Below are 18,618 nucleotides of genomic sequence, written 5' to 3'. Positions count from 1 at the left end.
TGCTCTTACTTGAGTAACTTTATTTTGAAATGTCGCTACTCTTACTTGAGTAACTTTATTTTGAAATGTCGCTACTCTTACTTGAGTAACTTTATTTTGAAATGTCGCTACTCTTACTTGAGTAACTTTATTTTGAAATGTCGCTACTCTTACTTGAGTAACTTTATTTTGAAATGTCGCTACTCTTACTTGAGTAACTTTATTTTGAAATGTCGCTGCTCTTACTTGAGTAACTTTATTTTGAAATGTCGCTACTCTTACTTGAGTAACTTTATTTTGAAATGTCGCTGCTCTTACTTGAGTAACTTTATTTTGAAATGTCGCTACTCTTACTTGAGTAACTTTATTTTGAAATGTCGCTGCTCTTACTTGAGTAACTTTATTTTGAAATGTCGCTGCTCTTACTTGAGTAACTTTATTTTGAAATGTCGCTACTCTTACTTGAGTAACTTTATTTTGAAATGTCGCTACTCTTACTTGAGTAACTTTATTTTGAAATGTCGCTACTCTTACTTGAGTAACTTTATTTTGAAATGTCGCTACTCTTACTTGAGTAACTTTATTTTGAAATGTCGCTACTCTTACTTGAGTAACTTTATTTTGAAATGTCGCTACTCTTACTTGCGTAAAATTCCTGCATTCTGCTTCTTTTAACTAAAAATCACCAGATACACACCTGTAGTTTTTGGTTAAAGATTCATAGGTTTTTTATTGAAACAAAGCATTTATTTTGCATAATTTTGTTATTTTGTAATTATGTTATTTATTTTTTATTTATAAAAAATAAATAACATTTATATTATGATCTATTTTATATTATATATATATATATAAATATATATATTTATTTTATATTTTGATCTATAAAATACCATAATTTACACACATTTTTTTATTTTGTCCGTCCGATTACATAATTTTTAAATATTAAAATATTATTTAAATACAATTGTTAATTTTTGTATATTTTTTTTAACTTTTCCTTGATTCCAGTTTTTGCCTTTGTTTGTGACACATTGTGTCTCATCTTGTTTTCATGTGGTTCTGCCCTTAAAGGAGCTCCAGGAAAACGTGATCTCTCTAAAAACCCAACTTAAACACATCCTGGACGCCTTGGGGAGCCGACATGCAGAAATCCCGCCAGATATCCGAACAAAGATCCAAAATGTGGAACAATCTGTCCAGAAAGCAGAAGAAATGGTGACATGAACTTCCATCTTTCCCGACACATGAATCGTCTTTCACCAAAACCGTTTTTTCCAGACCGTTTGTTTTTTATCCAGCAGCTTTTGGAGACGGACAACCCAATCAGGAAGCTTTCACGCAGAGTCAGGGAGCTGGGTTCTGGTCTGGAGAGAGTGAAATCTTTACTGGAGCAGAAAAGCCCAACAATCAGAGAGGCTCAACGTGTCCTGAAGGTCTTTATGTCTCCATTTTGTATTTTTCTCTGTTTGCTTGAACATCTTTTTGATAATTTCATAAAATCTGATTTTTTTCCCCCCACATATTCAAATTACATTCCCTGCTTTTAATCAATGTATTTAACCCTTTGGGTGCCTGGAACTATTTTTATTGCTCAAGAAGCAAAGATTTGTGCTTCAGGTTGTTTTGATTGTCCTCCAGTGTGTGTGGGACGAACTGGACGCCTGGCACAGCAGCTTGATGCTCCTGGACAGCGAAGTGCAGGACGTTGCGGAGGACCAGCCGGATGAGGCCCAGCTCCTTATGGACCAGCTCACAGAACCGCTGCAGCTCTATCAGAACGCATCCCGCCTGGCTGAGAACCGAACCGCCTTCCTCAACAAGGTCTCCTCCTCCTCCTCAGATTTCTACACTCAGCTCAGCTAGCACTGAAAAACATCATCAACTACATAAAAACGTTTAATGTTTTTATTTTCCTCTCTGACTTCAGATTCCTGCCTGCCTGCAGGAGTTTGAAGACATTTCTCACCGAGCCTCCTGCTGGTTGGATGAGGCCCAGTTATGGCTTGGCACTCAGTGCAACTTTACAACAGCCAAAAGTCTCAGCAATCATGTCAAGTATTTACAGGTTAGAGATCCACAAAATCCCTCTCTGGTCTTCAAATGTCAGCCTTTTTTCACCCATACAGTGGAAGACAGGGCATCTTTTATACAAAATTCACATTTTCACTGTTTTCATACTTCCATTTGGCTCTCTGCCGCTTCTAAAAACAACCGAAGTGTTTAGAAAAAAGACCAGGATGTTTTTTGTTGTCTTTAAAATGAGCAAAAATTGTTAAGTAACATTCGACAGGCACTGCGCCGTTACCTAGCAACCCCAGACCGAGCCCAGTGCCGTTACCTAGCAACCCCAGACCGAGCCCAGTGCCGTTATCTAGCAACCCCAGACCAAGCTCCAGCACGTTTGATCAGTTTGTTTTACCGCTGTACAATGGCTGCTGGAACAGACAAGTGTTTGTTGTTGCCTTACCATTCATAAACCACTTGCTGCATTCTGTTTGGTTGTGCAGGAGGCTCTTCTTTTGCTTTTCATAGATGTACTGTTGCATAATTGCACATCTGTTTGTAGCCATTTTCATGTGCGAGTGTAAACGCTGAGTTGGGGGCGTGGCCTGCAGCAGCTTATTAGGGTTTAAAGTGACAGAGACCAAAAACAGCTCAAAATAGGCAGAACTGAGCAGATTAAAATCTCATGCTCAAAGAATTTCATTTACAGGCCATAAATCTATCCCAGAGAGACAGAATTACCCATTGATTTATCAGTAAATACGAAGATTTAAATCAGATATTACACTTTGCACATTTTGCCCCAACCGGCTGTGATATTTTTGCTTTTTTCTTTTTAATTGAAATTTCTGGAATAGTTGATGCTGGAAGACTCTGACAGGATCAGACACACCCTGCAGGTGTTTAAGTCGGGCCTGGTGGAGATCTCTGCCGTGTGTGACGTCAGCGCTCAGGAGGAGAGGCTGGACCAGAGAGACCAACAGGTCCAGGAGATGCAGCAGACCATCGTCGAGCCGCTTGACCAGCTCCAGGAGGCTGCTGCGGTAAAAACCCAGAAATAAAAGCACTTTTTCATGCTAACGCTAGCACTGAAAGCTCCCACCCTACTGACATTCGTCTAAACTGAAGCCAGTTTCTTTTGCAGATAGTGGAAGTGGTTGAAGCTGACATTAAGGCAATGGAGAAAAACGTCTCCAAATTCATAAACGTTTTAAACTGCATGGATGATGCAGACGTAACGCAGGCAGAACGTGAGGTAAAACTCTGCTGACGGAGATTTGATCGTTTGTTTGACAGTTAAATGCTTCAGCTCGGTTAGAACTGATGCATTTTCTGACTAATGTGGACGTTTTAACTCTGGTTTAACTGGGTTTTGCACCTTAAGGAGATCCTGACCCAGATCCAATTGATGCAGAAGAGTTTGGAAGACATGGAGAGCTGGAAGGAGGAGGTCCATCTCCCTGAAGGAGCAGAAAACCTGGTGATCTTCTCCAAAGCCAGGATGCTGCTGGAACAGCTGGATGGGCTGGAGCAAATCACCAGAGAGAAAAGGTGTTTGCTGGAGGTACGGCACGTTTTAGGACGGGGATTATGTCAAAACGCAGTCAGGAAAACCTTATGTAAGCAGTACAAAAGTTAAAACATTCAAAAGTGTGAAGGATTATTAAATAAAACGGCTTTGTGTGTTTTGAGTAACTCCTTGATTGTTCCATGTGTGAAATATTTGAAATATACCTAGTCTTCGATTACAGGTTGGCAGCTTGTTTGGTTTTTTTGATGACAAGAATGAAGTAAAGCAGAAATCTGTGTTTTTATATGTCCATTTTCTTCAAATAACACAACAAATATCATTGAAACAGGCGTGATCTTTTTTTTTTTTACTGTTCTTGACAAACAGAACAAAAAGGAAGAAGAAGAAACGACTGAGAATCTTAATATCATCTCTGATTCATCTGAAGAGATGCCGCTGCTGGAGAACCCTGCACACAGACGCTTTTTCCAGGTAACAGTAATGACAATATTAGATAAAGAGAAGCTTCTGACAAGCCGTGATTCATTTAAAACTTTTCATTATCTGAGAATTTTGATTGTCATACACTGAAAAGCTGGCAGGTCTTTTAAGTTTGATGTTTGAGCTTTTCACGCTTTGTTACGTCTGTTTTCTGGATTTATCAATAATTATTGAATATTGACTAAAAAAGCAATACTGGCAGATTATTTCACTTATAACATGTGAAAAATGTTTTGTTACAAGTGAAATAATCTGCCAGTGGAACTAGAATTGGGTTGCTAGGTAACGGGCTGGGCATGGCTGGCGTTGCTAGGTAACGGCGCCAGTGGAACTGGAACTTTTTATGCAACTTTATATATATATATATATATATATATATATATATATGTATATATATATCTATATATATATATATATATATATTTTTTTTTTTAAGTGGATAAAAAAACAGTTACTACTTTATTTTTTTATTTTAACTTAAAAAAAAACTTTAAATTTTCAGACTACCTAAATCTTGCCAACGTTATTCTTCTCATATTTTTTCTCCTTCTCTAAAAATTTGTTATTAAATGAAAGTTACTTCCTTCATCACTGTTTGGAAAATAGAAAAGAATATACTTGACAAGCTACTCCATCCAAAATGTTATTAGCAATAGAAATATAACCTTAAGAGATAAAGTTTATAAATATATATATGCCTAAGATTGATGTAAATATGACTGAATATAAATAAATAACTAAATAAATAAGCACATAGAAATAGGTTAATCTATAAATGAGTGCAGAGAAAATTAGATTAAATTAGCTTGAAATATTGAAATATTAGATAAAAATATATTTTTATTTATAAATATATACATAAATATATTAATACTTACTAAACTAATGTAATGTTTCATATTATGTTCTAGATTTGAGTGAAATCATTCATTCATCCATGAAAGTAGCACCGACGTTCAGTGACTGAGTGATTATTGCTCCGTTTTAATTCGACTCACGTTTGGTGATTTATTAATTCTCATCCCTGCAATCAGGAGGCTTTTGAGATGCATGTTACAGAGGAAGAGGAGGATGAAGGGGATGAGAGTCGTCACTCTTCCTCCTCTGACACACTAACATGCAGTATACCAGAGGTAAATCTTTGAAACGATCCAAACCTGAGCGTAACTGAAAATCTTTACATCTTCTATTATTTACAAAACATACTGTCTTTTATTCTGAAAAGGAATACAAATTCTTTTTATATTTATCAAGCTTCCTTTTAATGATTTTCAAATAAAATTCATGCATGTATCCTTTGCTACTAATTAAATTAACCCATTTTTGCATGAAGTGAAGCTGCACCGGACGGGTTTTTGTCTCTCCTTAGAAACCTGCTCCTCTGCTGTCGGGAGCAGCTGCTTGAAACGCTTCCTTTCATCCATACACTCAAAACCAGAAGGTCATGTTTGAATAAATGTGTGGGCGTGGATTTTATTTGCATTTCTATTTTCACAAACTCACCAGGACCTGGAGGAGACGCTCAATCTTCCAGATGAACCAAGGGAGGACATGGTAAAAATTATTAGAAACATAAGGATGTGAGGATTTATTCCTAACAAAAACAATAACATGTTGGATTAAAGTGATTCATTTGTGTTTCAGGAGGAGCAGAGTGCAGCTTATCAGGCTGAAAACGGTTCAGACGAACCTGGAATCAGAGTTTTATGTGTGAAATCTGGACTTGATGACAGTTTTGGACCCACATCTCCAAAACTGGACTTGAACGCTTCCCAGACCTTTCATTTTGAAAAAGTAGAGAATGACGTAAAAGACGAAGACGTTGCAGGATCGTCAGAGCAGAAAACGGCTGACGTCGATCCACAAATAAACCCGTGTTTGATGGAAGCTGCGGTGGGAGACACCAGGCTGATTCCTTCGAGACCCACAACTCCGTTTTGCTCCAAAAAAGCCTCGGATGAGCCGAGAGAGGAGGAAGACGATCGTCTGTCTTCGTCTTCGGCTGACCTTTCACACCCGGTGAGTGTCCAAGATTAATTGAAATTAAAAAATGCTCATTTTTAAACTGTAATCCATCAAATGTGGCTGTTTTTCTCTTTAATCTTCAGGGAGTGTTAAACAAACTGAAGGAGCAAAAAGAAGTCAGTCCAAGTTCAGAACCTCAGAAAACTGAAGCATCATTTGGGTAACAAACTGCAAACGAGAAGAGAAAATGTTTTCATATTTTAGTTTGTTCAAACCTACAGCACACCCGTCCTCATTCTGTCCTGCAGCTCTCCTGATGATGATGATGATGATGTGGAAAATCAGCATTGGACTCGTATTCGCTCCCATGTTGGGAAAAAAGTGAGCACTTTGAGGAAAGTTTTGGAGGAGCAGAAAAACACGATCGGCCCTCAAGACGGAGGAAAAAAGAAAACGGTTAGAAAATACGTGAAAAGTAAATGTGGAGTGACAAAATACCGAACTGAATACAAGTTTTCCATTTCAATTTAGCTACAAATTTAAGTTGTTAATTTTAAATAAAGCAGGGTTAAAAGAGTTGAAGAAAAAGGAAGAAGAGTAAATGATTTTTTCTACTTTAAGAAGAAGACTAGGCAAAAAGAAAAAAAAAGATTTAAATACATAAATTGATCTAAAATGGTGCCTCTTCTTCTTCTTTGGTTTTTTGTTCAGGTTCCAGGAAAAGATCCCGTGTCTGCAGGATCTGTTTCATCGGTTCTACAGCAAATAAAAGACACAAACGCTAAGCTGAGACAAACGTTACATGAGGTACAAAGAGTTTAATCTGAAAACAGTTCAATTCTCAACCTGGTAATTTTTACAGATTTTGTTGATTATGTCCAGTAAGTAATATTTAATAAAATCTAACAAGATAACAAAGCAGCTAAGATGATATGTAAATGATTTTTTTGTAATTACTTCACTTTTTCAGTCAAATTTTGCTATATGACTGACAAAAAGTGACCTGTAAGGTTTTCTATGAGTTTATATGAATTACAGGTGTGTTTTGAACGCTATGAGTCACATGTGCCAAATTATATATTACATGTTATATTATAGAAGCTTGTTTTAGGTCAATAATTCTTGAACACTGATAAAAATGCAATAGTTATTACACTTACAACATGTGAAAAATGTCTTGCTATAAGTGAAATAATCTGCCAGTGGAACTAGAACTTGGTTGCTAGGTGACGGGCTGGGCTTGGCTGGTGTTGCTAGGTAACGGCACCAGTGGAACTAGAACTGTTTTACTTAATTATTTACTTAAATCAAGCTCCTATGTCTTGCTGAAAAGCTACTTGTAAGATAGTTTTGTCTTATTCCAAGTGAGCCAAGATATTTTTACTACAAACTAGACCAGAAATACTTGGTAAGATTTTGTGGTTTTGCAGCGTTTAAGTGATAAAAAGAGAATTTAAAAAACTAGAACCAGAACAGTTTGAATTGTAAAATATTCAAGAAGTTGTGATGCTTTTCTTTTCTCTAATTGGTTTTGCTCTATTTTATGTTCGTCTACCACATAAAATCTCAGTAAAAAACTGAAGTTTATGTTTGTAATGTGGAAAAAGGATGACTGTAATTTCGGTAATCCCCAGGCGAAGGCCTCAGGTTCTTCTCATCCAGGAGTGAAGAAGAAGTTCGGCGAGGCCGTGCAGAGCGTCGTGACGTGTCTGGACTCATCAGCCGACCTGCTGACCCCTGATGGACCTGCAGCAGCGGATCCGCAGCTGAGGCTGCTGCAGCTGGAGGTGGCTGGCCACCGTCAACCTGCTTAAGTTACAATAATATCAGCAAACCTGAAAATACATCTTAGTGCAACACAGAGGAGGGGAGTACTGAAAAACTGTACTCAAGTAAGAGTAGCACTACTTCATCACACTTTTAATCCAGTAAAAGTAAAGTCAAATTATAATTTAACCTTTAAAAATTATATAATCAGATGGACCAAAATGTAAAGCCAAGTTAAAATGTTGGTATTGTAAGGACCAAAATGAAAACATTTCACATAACAAAAAAACCCAAAATCAGACAAAATAAAATGTTTCCAAATCAGTTTCTTTAAATATAAAACTTACAAAACTTTGACAAAAACTGAATGCTTGAATTTTTGGTTAGAACATGTTTGTTTTTCACTTAGTGGGTAGGAAATCCAGAAATTTTACTCAAGTAAGAGTAGAGATACTTCATAATAAAATGACTCAAATAAGAGTAGAAAAGTATTTGGTTTACTTAAGTACTGAGAATGTGATCAAATTATCAATCGTTTAAATTTAAAAAACTACATCGTCAAAATCTAAAGTTAAGTGGAGATTTTAAGGACCAAAATGACAAAAAATAACAAAATTAGACACACACAAAAAATCAAAATCAGTTTCTTAAAAAAAACTTATGAAACTAACAAAAACTTCAGGTTTGTGGTGATTTTTGTTTTTTATAGAAAATTTTTACTCAAGCAAAAGTAGCGATACATCATAATAAAATAACTGAAGTAAAAGTAAAAAGTACCTCTAAAAACAATTTGTTTCAAAAAAAGGTGTAAATGTAACTGGTTCCTTCCCAGCTACATTTCAGTTTTGTTTCCTTTGTGTTTGTTTCAGAGTTTATGGGCTCAGCTGGAGCCTCTGGCTGAGCTGGTGGCTGAAGTGGAAGCGCAGATCAAACCTGCTCTCCTGATGGGAGAATCAGACGCTCACAGCGGTTTGGCGCCGCTGGACGATTTTGCCCAGACGGTGCAGCTTCTCCTCACCTCCTCCCACAGTCAGCTGCTTGAGCGCTCAGGACTGCAGAGCCAACATCAGGTTTGATGTGTTGCAAATCAATGCCAAGCTTTTCCACATGTATAGAAAATTTCTCTCTTTAAATGCAAAAAACATAGACTATCGTTAACAGGGGTAGTATTTTGTAAAATTATGCTATAATGTTATTTTTGCCTTGATTCTTTCATGCTTGTTTGGGGAATTTTTCAATCTCCATGGCAACCGTTCAGCTGTGGAAAATGCCTGCTTTCACCAAGTGTCGTTTTTTTTTTTTCCAACAAAGCTCCTCACAGCTTCAGTTTCCAAGTTTCTAAGCTTCCACCCCACTCAGCTCCTTCAGACTAGCCAGCAGCAATTAGCAAACATCTGCTAAGCTCATTGCATGAAGCTACTTCTCAGTGAAACACTGGTAGAAATGTTGCTAGAGACATTTTTTTCCTTTGGTCCAGCATTTATTTAGAGCAAAAAGCTACTTGAAACAAATTAGCTTATAATTTTTTTAAAGAAAGAAAAGCACTTTTATGTTTTAAATTTTTATATTTTTTTTACACAAAAGGAATGAATGATTTTCCAAAAAACATATTGTTTGTAGTAGAAAGTTATTTCCAAAAATAGCCAGCATAAAACTTAAAAGTTACAATTTAAAGAAGAAAGACAATTCTTTTTAAAAATGCTTTACATATATTTTTACGTTTACATTTTAAAACAATAGTTCTTTAGGATTTTTGACCAAAGTGATTAATTTGGCCCCGCGCTTCGAGTTTAACACATATGCACAACATCTCTGTAGTTTAAGCTGAAATAGTAAAACTTTGTAAGAACATGTAGCAAATAACTCATTAGTAAATGTTTAATGATGAAATTAACGATTAAATTCCGAGTTTTCTGTGAAAAACCTGATAAAAATCAACGTCTTTCTCTCCAAACTGCAGACTCTTCCCCCCTGCCGGCCTCGTCTCCTGGATCCGTTTGACGCAGGACTTTGTGAGATCTTCCCAAACCTGAAGGGTCCGCTCAGCTTGGAGGTAACAGCCGCTGCAATTTAGCTTTCTGAAAAAGTTTTCAAAAATTTTGCAACAAAATTGCAAACATTTTTGTGACGTTTTAATTATTTTTTCCCCGTTTTTCTGAAAGTTAAACCCATAAATATTCTCACCTAACTCTGGTTCTGTGTATCGTCCCAGTGCGAGCCGGGCGGAACAGAGGAGGCGCAGCACGCCTCCCAAACCTTGCTCCAGGGGATTTCACGCCTCTTGAAACGCTGTGAGGAGAGTTTAACAGAAAAACGGACGAGCCTTTTTCCCAGCCGCAGCAAACTTCAAGCTGATCTCTGCAGACGCGAGGTATCCGATTATGCAGGCAAAGCCCAGATTTAAGTCAGAAACTCCACTTTTTCCACAAAGCGAGTCCAACCTCCAAGAGTTTATGATTCAGGACCTCCAAACGTCTTGTTTGTTGAATTATTTACAGTTTAATTCACTTTTGTCACAAATCTGGATTCATTACGCAGAAACTCCTCCAGGTCCTCGGATCCCAGCTGTCTTTTCTTCAGTATCTATTCCAGCATGAACCTGATGCACTTAGCAGCAAACAGGATGAATGGGTACATCTGGAAGTCCGGGCCAAAGCTCTGCAGCAGCAACTTCTGGAACAACAAGTGGCTTCTCAGAAGACGCTTCAGGTTTGTAATGTTTGTTTGCTGAAGGCCATTTGAGCTTCTGCTCACATAAATGCGTGTCTTTGTTGTGTCTAAAAATCTGTTCTGGGGCTTTACTAAAATGTATCAGCATTTCAACATTTCAGTATGTTTGCCTTTGCTATAGGACTGGACCCACTGGGAGCAACTTTGTGGTCAACTTGGCAGCGTGTTGGATGAGTCTGAAGCTTTTTTTAGCGCTGGAGAGCCAGAGGGAGACGATGAGGAGGAGACGGTGCAGCGGAGGCTACATGCCTGCGAGGTAAGTCCAGTGGAAACTTCACACAGTTTATCCTCATTTCTTCTCTCTGGTTGCCTAGTTACCCCTTTTCCCCAACTAAACAGAAGCACAAATAAACAGGAAATACAGATCTGTGGAGGGGGAAACAGAAAAATGCCGTTGAGATTTTAAGAAAACTATTAAAGGAGAAAAGGGCACAAAAAAACATGTTGCATTAACAAATAATGCAGCAATAATTAAAATTTAAAAAGGACAGAGGGATTTTAAGTTTAAGAAAGAAAAACACACACTGTTTTCAAACAAATGGGAAAAAATACTTATAAAATAGTAAAACAATTCTCAAAACCATGAATATTTACCAAAGTGGACATGTTTTTATAAACAAAGTAAATACAGAAATCATGTATCTGCAACTCTAGACATAGAAATTGGTTTAATAAATCAGATTTCTTTGGGAAAGAGACGTCAACATACATTTTGTCATTATTTTACACTTTATTTACTGTAATGTATAAATTATGTATTTTCCTGCTGAAATTTAAACATACAACGTTGATTATTTTTACACCATATTTTCATCAAAATAAAGTTATTTCTTTTGAGTTTTAGAGAAAGTAATCAGAAGTTTTGCCGTTGTTCAAACTCGACATAAACCTCGTTCTGCTCGTTTCGCAGCGAACTCTGATCCGGCTGGAGGAGAGCCGCTCCGTGTTGGGCTCGTTTTTGGATCACAGGCTGGTGCTGCAGGCAGAGCCGTGGTTCGGTGCCTCGGTTGCGCAGGAAGGGGGCGCTCTGGAGCTGCGATGGAAAGGCGCCTACAGGCGCACGGAGCAAGAGATCCTCCGCCTAAGAAACATCCAGGAAAGCAGAGCCAGGTGGGCCAGATGCAGCATTACCAATTTAAAGCATGTAATCAGGAGAAAACATGTTTTGTACAAGAAGCAGAAGAGCAGAATTATTATGGCTGGAGCTCTTGACGAATTGAAATAACCAGATGAGCAGCTTTATTTAGAACCACACTGCAGAAACACAGTTACCAAGTATCTTTGTCTAGTTTGTAGTGCAGATATCTTAGTGAACATGAGACAAAACTAACTGACAAGTAGCTTTTCAGCAACATATAGGAACTTTTTTTAAAGGTTTTATTGGCTCTGATGGCCTTTTTCTGACAGTTAATTTACAGGAAAAGGGCAGTGAGAGAAGGGGAAGACATGGGGCAAAGGTCGCCAGGCCGGGAATTGAACCCACAAATTTTTTTAAGTAAAGGATTTCTTAATATTAATGAAAAAGTATTAGTTATAAGTGAAGTAATCTGCTAATGGAACAGGACATTTTCCCCATATTATAAGTTATAATAGTGGAAAAATGTATTTTAAAAAAAAAGAACAAAAACACCCAGCTGTTTTTTGACAATGTTTCTTTTTATTTTTTTTATTTTTTTGGTGTCTGTTACCTAGCAACCCCAGCAGAGTTCCAGCTTGTTACCTAGCAACCCAGGCAGAATTCCATACACATTTTGCCAGCTGGTTTTACTCTGCAAGACAAGTGAATTGTTGTTGACTTACCATCCAGAAACCACTTGCTGCATTCTTGCTGGTTGTGCAGGAGGCTCCACTTCTGTTTTTCGAAGATCTACAGTTGTATAATTAGGGGGCATTGCCAGCAGCAGCTCATTTGGATTTAAAATGACAAGAGCCCCTAAAACGGCTCGTTTTGAAAGCTCAAAGCAAACTGAAATCTCATTATCTAAGAATAATTTTGTGCAAAAAAATGTAAATGAACACATTTTGAACATGTTATGAACAGCCTTCTCCATATCCAAGAACTAAGAATCTTCCCTTTGGGATCAGTAAAGTATTTTTGCATTTGAATTTGTTTTGTATAGCACACAGACCAATCCTCTCCTGTTCAAGGAAGCACAACACGTCTCCTTCTTTAAAACAAAGTAGAAAAGAGAAAAAAAAAACATATGTCTGAATCGGGTTCTCTGCCTTAAAAAATAAAGTTGTGTAACCTTATTTGTTGCTTGGTAGCTTCTCCCGTCTCAAGTGGGCTGCAGTTCTTCTTTTAGCTTTTCTCTTTCATCCAAACAGCAGCACAGCACACACAGAACCACAGAACATGGAGTCTGAACCTGCTCCTCTGGAGACGGGCCGATGTAGAAACCAAAAATCACAACGTGTTGCACCAAACGTCACTGAGCATCAAAATATCCCGCAAAAATTAAAATTAACAAGATATTGACTGCATAAAAGGATCAAGGTTGCAGTTTTATAGTTTCCTAACTTTTTTATTTTGTTTAAGAATATGTTTTCATTATTTTCCTACCAATTTATATGAGAACTTTGCTCCGAAAGCCTTGCTGTATTAGGATAATTTCATTGAACTGTTTTTTATTGCTGTTTTTGAGCAAAGCAAAAACAAAGCATTGCTAATAAAAGAACATTTACCATTTAATAAGTTACACATCTGAAAATCTAAAATACTTCAGCTCCATTTGGTGGCTAATTTTTACTCTTCTTGATCTGCAAAAGGGGCCACACAAACTCATTACAAGGGCCATAAATGGCCCTCGGGCCGCACTTTGAGCACCTCAAGTGTAAAACTTGAGATTACTTTTGCAGGAATAAATAATCTGAAGCTTTAGTTGTATTTTATTAATATTTTCATCTTCACTTTACATAAGAATCCAGCAAAAATATTTTCAAAAAGTTTTGCAGCAGGTTTATTTTACTTTATGTGAATCCAAATATAATTTGTTGCTAAATTTATAAAACAAGCCAAAAAGAAAGATAAAAAGTGTTTTTTTGTTTCCAAGCACAACCTTATGAGAAAAAAATAGAGTACAAATGTATATAACTTTAAATTGTATGTTTCACATTGTTTTTTTTATGTTTCTGCTCATAATTTCTATAAGAAAGTTGTATTTTTGTCTTATTTTATGCATATTTTAAAGATAAGGAGAAGTAGTTAGTTCAGTTTGATGCCATAAATCTAATATTTGTGTACCTTTTCAGTCAAGCTGTTTAAAAGTTTTGATTGCTTGATTTTTGTTTTATTTAATCATTGAAACACTAACAGTTTAAAGAGTTTTGATTGCCCATAAATCAAGACGGTGGAGTGAGCTGGGAACAGTTCAATCTCTGACAAAAGACTCTTTGAAGCAGTTTAGAGACGTCGAGTCAAATAACATCCCTAGTTGTTAGTTTGCTCATCTGAGTGGGAGGAATTCATGAATATACAGTTCGTCTTATTTCTGGATTCAGGACAACAGACGGAGAAAGAGTTAAAAGAGAAGACAGGTACATATAAGAAAAAATAAAAAGGGAGCTTATCTTTTATTTTCATTTTGGCCTTTGGACATCCACCAACTGGCCTTTGGTGTGTGTGAGGGGGCCTTCATGTTCTGCCCCGCTGGTTGATCTATCAGTCCTGGCTGTCCTCCCCACAGATTCCTGGCTGGCGTTGCTGCGGTCGGTGAGCGTCTGCTGGCCGCCGGCGAACACCTGAAGACTTCCTCAGACCTGAGTCAGGAATCCGTTCAAAGGCGACTGCTGGAGCTGCTGGTGAGGCGCTTATCTGCTGCTCCGCCTGGGTTCATTAGGAGCGAGCTGCAGGACGCCAGGCTGCTGCTTTCAGGGGTGATAAGAAGAGCAGAGGCTTATTATGGGTCTATTATTGGTTTATTATGGTTCTGTTATTGGTTTATTATGGGTCTATTATTGGTTTATTATGGGTCTATTATTGGTTTATTATGGTTCTGTTATTGGTTTATTATGGTTCTGTTATTGGTTTATTATGGGTCTATTATTGGTTTATTATGGGTCTATTATTGGTTTATTATGGGTCTATTATTGGTTTATTATGGGTCTGTTATTGGTTTATTATGGTTCTGTTATTAGTTTATTATGGGTCTATTATTGGTTTATTATGGTTCTGTTATTGGTTTATTATGGTTCTGTTATTGGTTTATTATGGGTCTATTATTGGTTTATTATGGGTCTATTATTGGTTTATTATGGGTCTGTTATTGGTTTATTATGGTTCTGTTATTAGTTTATTATGGGTCTATTATAGGTTTATTATGGGTCTATTATTGGTTTATTATGGGTCTATTATTGGTTTATTATGGATCTATTATTGGTTTATTATGGGTTTATTTTTGGATTATTATTGGTTTATTATGGGTCTATTATAAAGTTTGTATCATGAGCATCCATCCATCCGTCCATCCGTCCATCCGTCCATCCAGAATGACTGAGTACTCAGAAAATTTCACTCTCATAAAGTTTGTAATTTGAATAAAAAATGTGCAGATCCCCATGTAAGGAAACATGGCAGAGTAAAGCCAAGGCGTGCGTGCGTTCATTCATTCATTCATTCATTCATTCATTCATTCATTCATTCATTCATTCATTTATGTTGCGGTCTCTTGTCTCTTAAAAATGAGACACATGGTCTTATTTTTAAGGGAGATCTGCTTAAGCCACGGTTCGATGTAAAATACAATTTACTGTCAACAAAAATCCTTCAAATGATAAAAATGATAAATATTTAAAATCTGTTTAATCAAACTGACCACATTAAACCACTAAAAGCATGATAAGATTTTATCAGGTGTCCGTAGTTTAATAAAACCTAAAATAATGTTCCAAACATATTAATTATAATTATTCCAACATTGTCAACCTTTCCCCAGGACGTCTCCGTGGAGCTGACAGCCGTTTCCAAGGAAACCAGTCGGCTTGTCCACCTGAGGGACGCCAAGTGTCCCAAACTGACAAGCCAGGTCTCACAGCTGGAGGCCAGCTGCAGCCAGCTGACCTCTGCCCTTTCCAAGATGCTGGAGCATCTGCTGCAGGTTCAGTGTTTCAGTACTCAGAGAAAATAACGTTTTAAATTAACTAAGATAAACAGATATGAAGCAGCTGAGAGTGTTTGAGAATGTGTCAGATTTCATGTTAGTTCTGTTAGTTTTCAGAAATAATTAGAACCCCCCTCTGCTGCTGGGAGTATAAACTTAAACGTCTTCTGGGCGATCAGAGACGGGAGGAATCAGCAGGAAGGTCACTCTTAATTTTTTCTCTCCATTCATCACCGGTGACTGGAACCAGATATCTGGCTTCGCTATAATTAGTCACATTTTGCCAGATTTTTTTCTCCCAGTTGGTTGAGTTTGAAGCCTTATAATCTGGAAACCGCTTCAGCAGATCTTATCTTCTGAAGAGAGATTTAATAACAGACACTGACGATGTTCTCCTTATAAACACCAGATGTTTCATGCAGAATTACTTTGATTAAGAGCAATAAAACCCACCAGGAGAACATTTCACAGATGGTTATGTGAAATGAAAATCAGTTATTATGTTGAATTATGTTTGTTAGCGCCTGGTGAACCAACAGCCGCCAGTGAAGCTGCTGTCTGAAGTGGAGAACTGGCTGAAGGAAACGGAAACTCGGCTCAGCCGGGAGACGAAAAGAGTCCTGACGGCCAGAACTGCAGCTGAGATGGTTGAAATTCTGCAGCAATGTCAGGTACTTTATGTGTTTTATGCATTCATTTAAATAATAATTAAATTAAAGGTGCTTTTTTTTGTCAGGATTCCTGTTTTAAGCTGAAATACATAGTTTATATTCTAACTTACCATATTTACATTTCTCCATGTTCCAAACCACAATTGTAACTTTACTGATATTTCATGTGACAAGTTAACATAAAGTAAGTCCGACTGTAAAATCAGAAGAAAACAATGCAAGTTTTACAAATTAAAGATGTGATGTACATTTTTACTTAGCCTCCCTGAACAAAGAAAGGATTGTCTCTCTAAAAACTGACATTTTTATTTGCAGAATTTCTTATTTTTAGTCAGATTGAATGGAGGTAGTTTTATTTTCTCTGCTGAAGAAAACAATTCCCCCAGCATGATGCTGACACCACCATGTTTCAAAATGGGGATGGTGTTTTCTAAATGTTGTGCAGCCTTTGTTTTGTAGACGTAGAGATTAAAAAGAAGGTCAAAAAGAGATTTTTGCTCTCATCTGACCAAACCCTTCACAGGTTTAATTTCCTTACATGGTTTTTACTGCAAAAACACAAAATATTACCACATATTTGCCATTGAAGAAAATACTTTTTTCATCAATATTAATGAATTATTTACTTAAAACTAGCTCTTATCTCTTGCAGAAAATTTACTTTTAAATTAGTTTTGTCTTATTTTAAGTGTACTAAGATTTTGTGGTGGCTTAATAAATCTGTAAAAAATTATAATTTTCTTTCTACTTTACAATTAAATGCAGCTTTGTCTCGGTTTATTGCATAAAAACATTAACGTCTGCAGTGGGACAAAGTATGGTAAAATGATGATTTGAATTTATTGTTCTGTACAAAATCTCAAAGGAAGAAAGTAAGTGTAAAATTAAGAGCTTTTAATAAATAAAATTAACCCTTATGACAAATAAATTCCTCATATCCCCTATTTTTCAGGCGTTAAGGACGGCTGTCGACAACTGTCAGCAAGTCCTTGATTTCATGTCCGAGCCAGGGTCCAAAATGGCGGGAGCAGACGTCCCGGCTCGCCGCTTGGAACGCACGACCTTTGCAGAAAACCTGGGCGGCGTCAGACAGCAGTGGGAGCTCCTGCAGAGGGAGCTGGACGGCCAGGTCAGCGCCTCGGTGCAACCCGAGTCAAACGGGACTCACTATGCAAAACTCACATTTTTTACATCTTTGTACTTCCATTTGGGTCTCACCTGCTTCTAAAAAACCATTTGTCGACAATACGTTCATGTTTCTTTTTTTTTTGTGTGTGTTTGCAAAATTAGCCGTTTAAAAAAAATTACAATTGTTAAGTGGTAGTGCGCTGTTACCTAGCAACCAAAACGGAGCTCCAGCATATATGGTCAGCTGGTTTTACCGCCGTACAATGGCTTCTGGAAAACACAAGCATTTTGTTGTTTACGTGACATCCAGAAACCACTTATTGGTTGTGCAGAGGGCTCCACTTCTGCTTTTCAAAGATGCATGTTTATATAATTGCACATCTGTTTTCGTCCATTTTCATGTGCAAGTTTAAACGTCGAGTTTACAGCAGCTGGTTTTTGGATTTAAAGTGATTTAAAGTGATAAGAGGCCCTGCTCTGAAACGAGCAGACCACAAGTCTCATTATATAAGAATGACTTTGTCTAAATAATGTAATGAAATGTTTTTATAGAACATAGTTCTGTGCCAACCTGTTCAAGGACACATAAAGTGTCACCTTTAAGTGTTGCTGTTCAAACTAGTTTTATTCAAAATGGAGATATTTAAAGACAGATTGTGTGCTACAATTTATCAGTTTATAGATTCAACATATTGTTAAATAATGTGTCCAAAATGCACGTGTTCATCTTTAGTAACATGAAACCAATGACTGTGTTTGAATTGGCTCCATTGCTTTTCCTCAGATTCATGAAGTCGAACACATCCATCACATTTGTGCAGAACGAGAGAGACATCTGCAGAAACGGCAGGACTGGACAGAGCAGCAGAAGAAGAGGATGAGTCAGTGGAAACGGCCCTGCAGTCAAACCCTGGCTGGCTACGCTCTGCTGGAGTGGGAGGTATGACGGTGGGAATCACACAGAGGGACGTCTGGACGCTGAGGACGGTTTTCTATCTGAGTGACTTTCTGTCTTCCAGGCTGAAGTTGCCAGAATCCAGCAGGTTTCTGCAGATCTGCAGGATCTGGGAGAAGGAAGAGGAAGAGGAGGAAGAGTGTGTTATGGGAAGGAAGGGAAGCTCCTGTGGGAAGAGATCTTCTCCGGCCGAGTGGAGAGTGTGAGGCGGGACTGTGTTGATCTTCATCAACAGGTAAAACAACCTCAAGGTCAAAGGTCACAGATTTACTCACTGAGAAGGAGCCATGATGGATTTAAAGG

At 37.5% G+C, this 18,618-nt stretch overlaps 1 protein-coding gene across 5 annotated transcripts in view; it reads left to right on the top strand.

The window, feature by feature from the left end:
* syne2a (spectrin repeat containing, nuclear envelope 2a) overlaps nt 1-18,618 on the top strand; it is a 112,479-nt gene that overhangs the window by 55,187 nt on the left and 38,674 nt on the right. For 3 of the 5 annotated variants that reach the window (XM_015003929.2, XM_088001799.1, XM_088001797.1), the window contains 27 exons: nt 1,057-1,200; nt 1,284-1,418; nt 1,624-1,806; nt 1,913-2,050; nt 2,847-3,032; nt 3,134-3,244; nt 3,374-3,553; nt 3,887-3,991; nt 5,035-5,133; nt 5,507-5,554; nt 5,645-6,019; nt 6,109-6,185; nt 6,274-6,421; nt 6,677-6,772; nt 7,600-7,752; nt 8,602-8,802; nt 9,693-9,785; nt 9,945-10,103; nt 10,271-10,441; nt 10,584-10,718; nt 11,373-11,572; nt 14,149-14,263; nt 15,397-15,558; nt 16,083-16,232; nt 17,185-17,361; nt 18,145-18,300; nt 18,380-18,550. In XM_015003929.2, the coding sequence (XP_014859415.2) occupies nt 1,057-1,200; nt 1,284-1,418; nt 1,624-1,806; nt 1,913-2,050; nt 2,847-3,032; nt 3,134-3,244; nt 3,374-3,553; nt 3,887-3,991; nt 5,035-5,133; nt 5,507-5,554; nt 5,645-6,019; nt 6,109-6,185; nt 6,274-6,421; nt 6,677-6,772; nt 7,600-7,752; nt 8,602-8,802; nt 9,693-9,785; nt 9,945-10,103; nt 10,271-10,441; nt 10,584-10,718; nt 11,373-11,572; nt 14,149-14,263; nt 15,397-15,558; nt 16,083-16,232; nt 17,185-17,361; nt 18,145-18,300; nt 18,380-18,550 (4,068 nt within the window). The remainder of the gene's footprint in view (nt 1-1,056; nt 1,201-1,283; nt 1,419-1,623; nt 1,807-1,912; nt 2,051-2,846; nt 3,033-3,133; nt 3,245-3,373; nt 3,554-3,886; nt 3,992-5,034; nt 5,134-5,506; nt 5,555-5,644; nt 6,020-6,108; nt 6,186-6,273; nt 6,422-6,676; nt 6,773-7,599; nt 7,753-8,601; nt 8,803-9,692; nt 9,786-9,944; nt 10,104-10,270; nt 10,442-10,583; nt 10,719-11,372; nt 11,573-14,148; nt 14,264-15,396; nt 15,559-16,082; nt 16,233-17,184; nt 17,362-18,144; nt 18,301-18,379; nt 18,551-18,618) is intronic. The other 2 variants (XM_088001796.1, XM_088001798.1) reach the window with 2 other exon arrangements.

This window comes from Poecilia mexicana, unplaced genomic scaffold, assembly GCF_051168715.1.
Source record: "Poecilia mexicana isolate PSO_F unplaced genomic scaffold, ASM5116871v1 scaffold_21, whole genome shotgun sequence".
In the NCBI taxonomy this organism is placed as follows: domain Eukaryota; kingdom Metazoa; phylum Chordata; class Actinopteri; order Cyprinodontiformes; family Poeciliidae; genus Poecilia; species Poecilia mexicana.
This window is presented reverse-complemented; position numbering and strand designations above follow the sequence as displayed.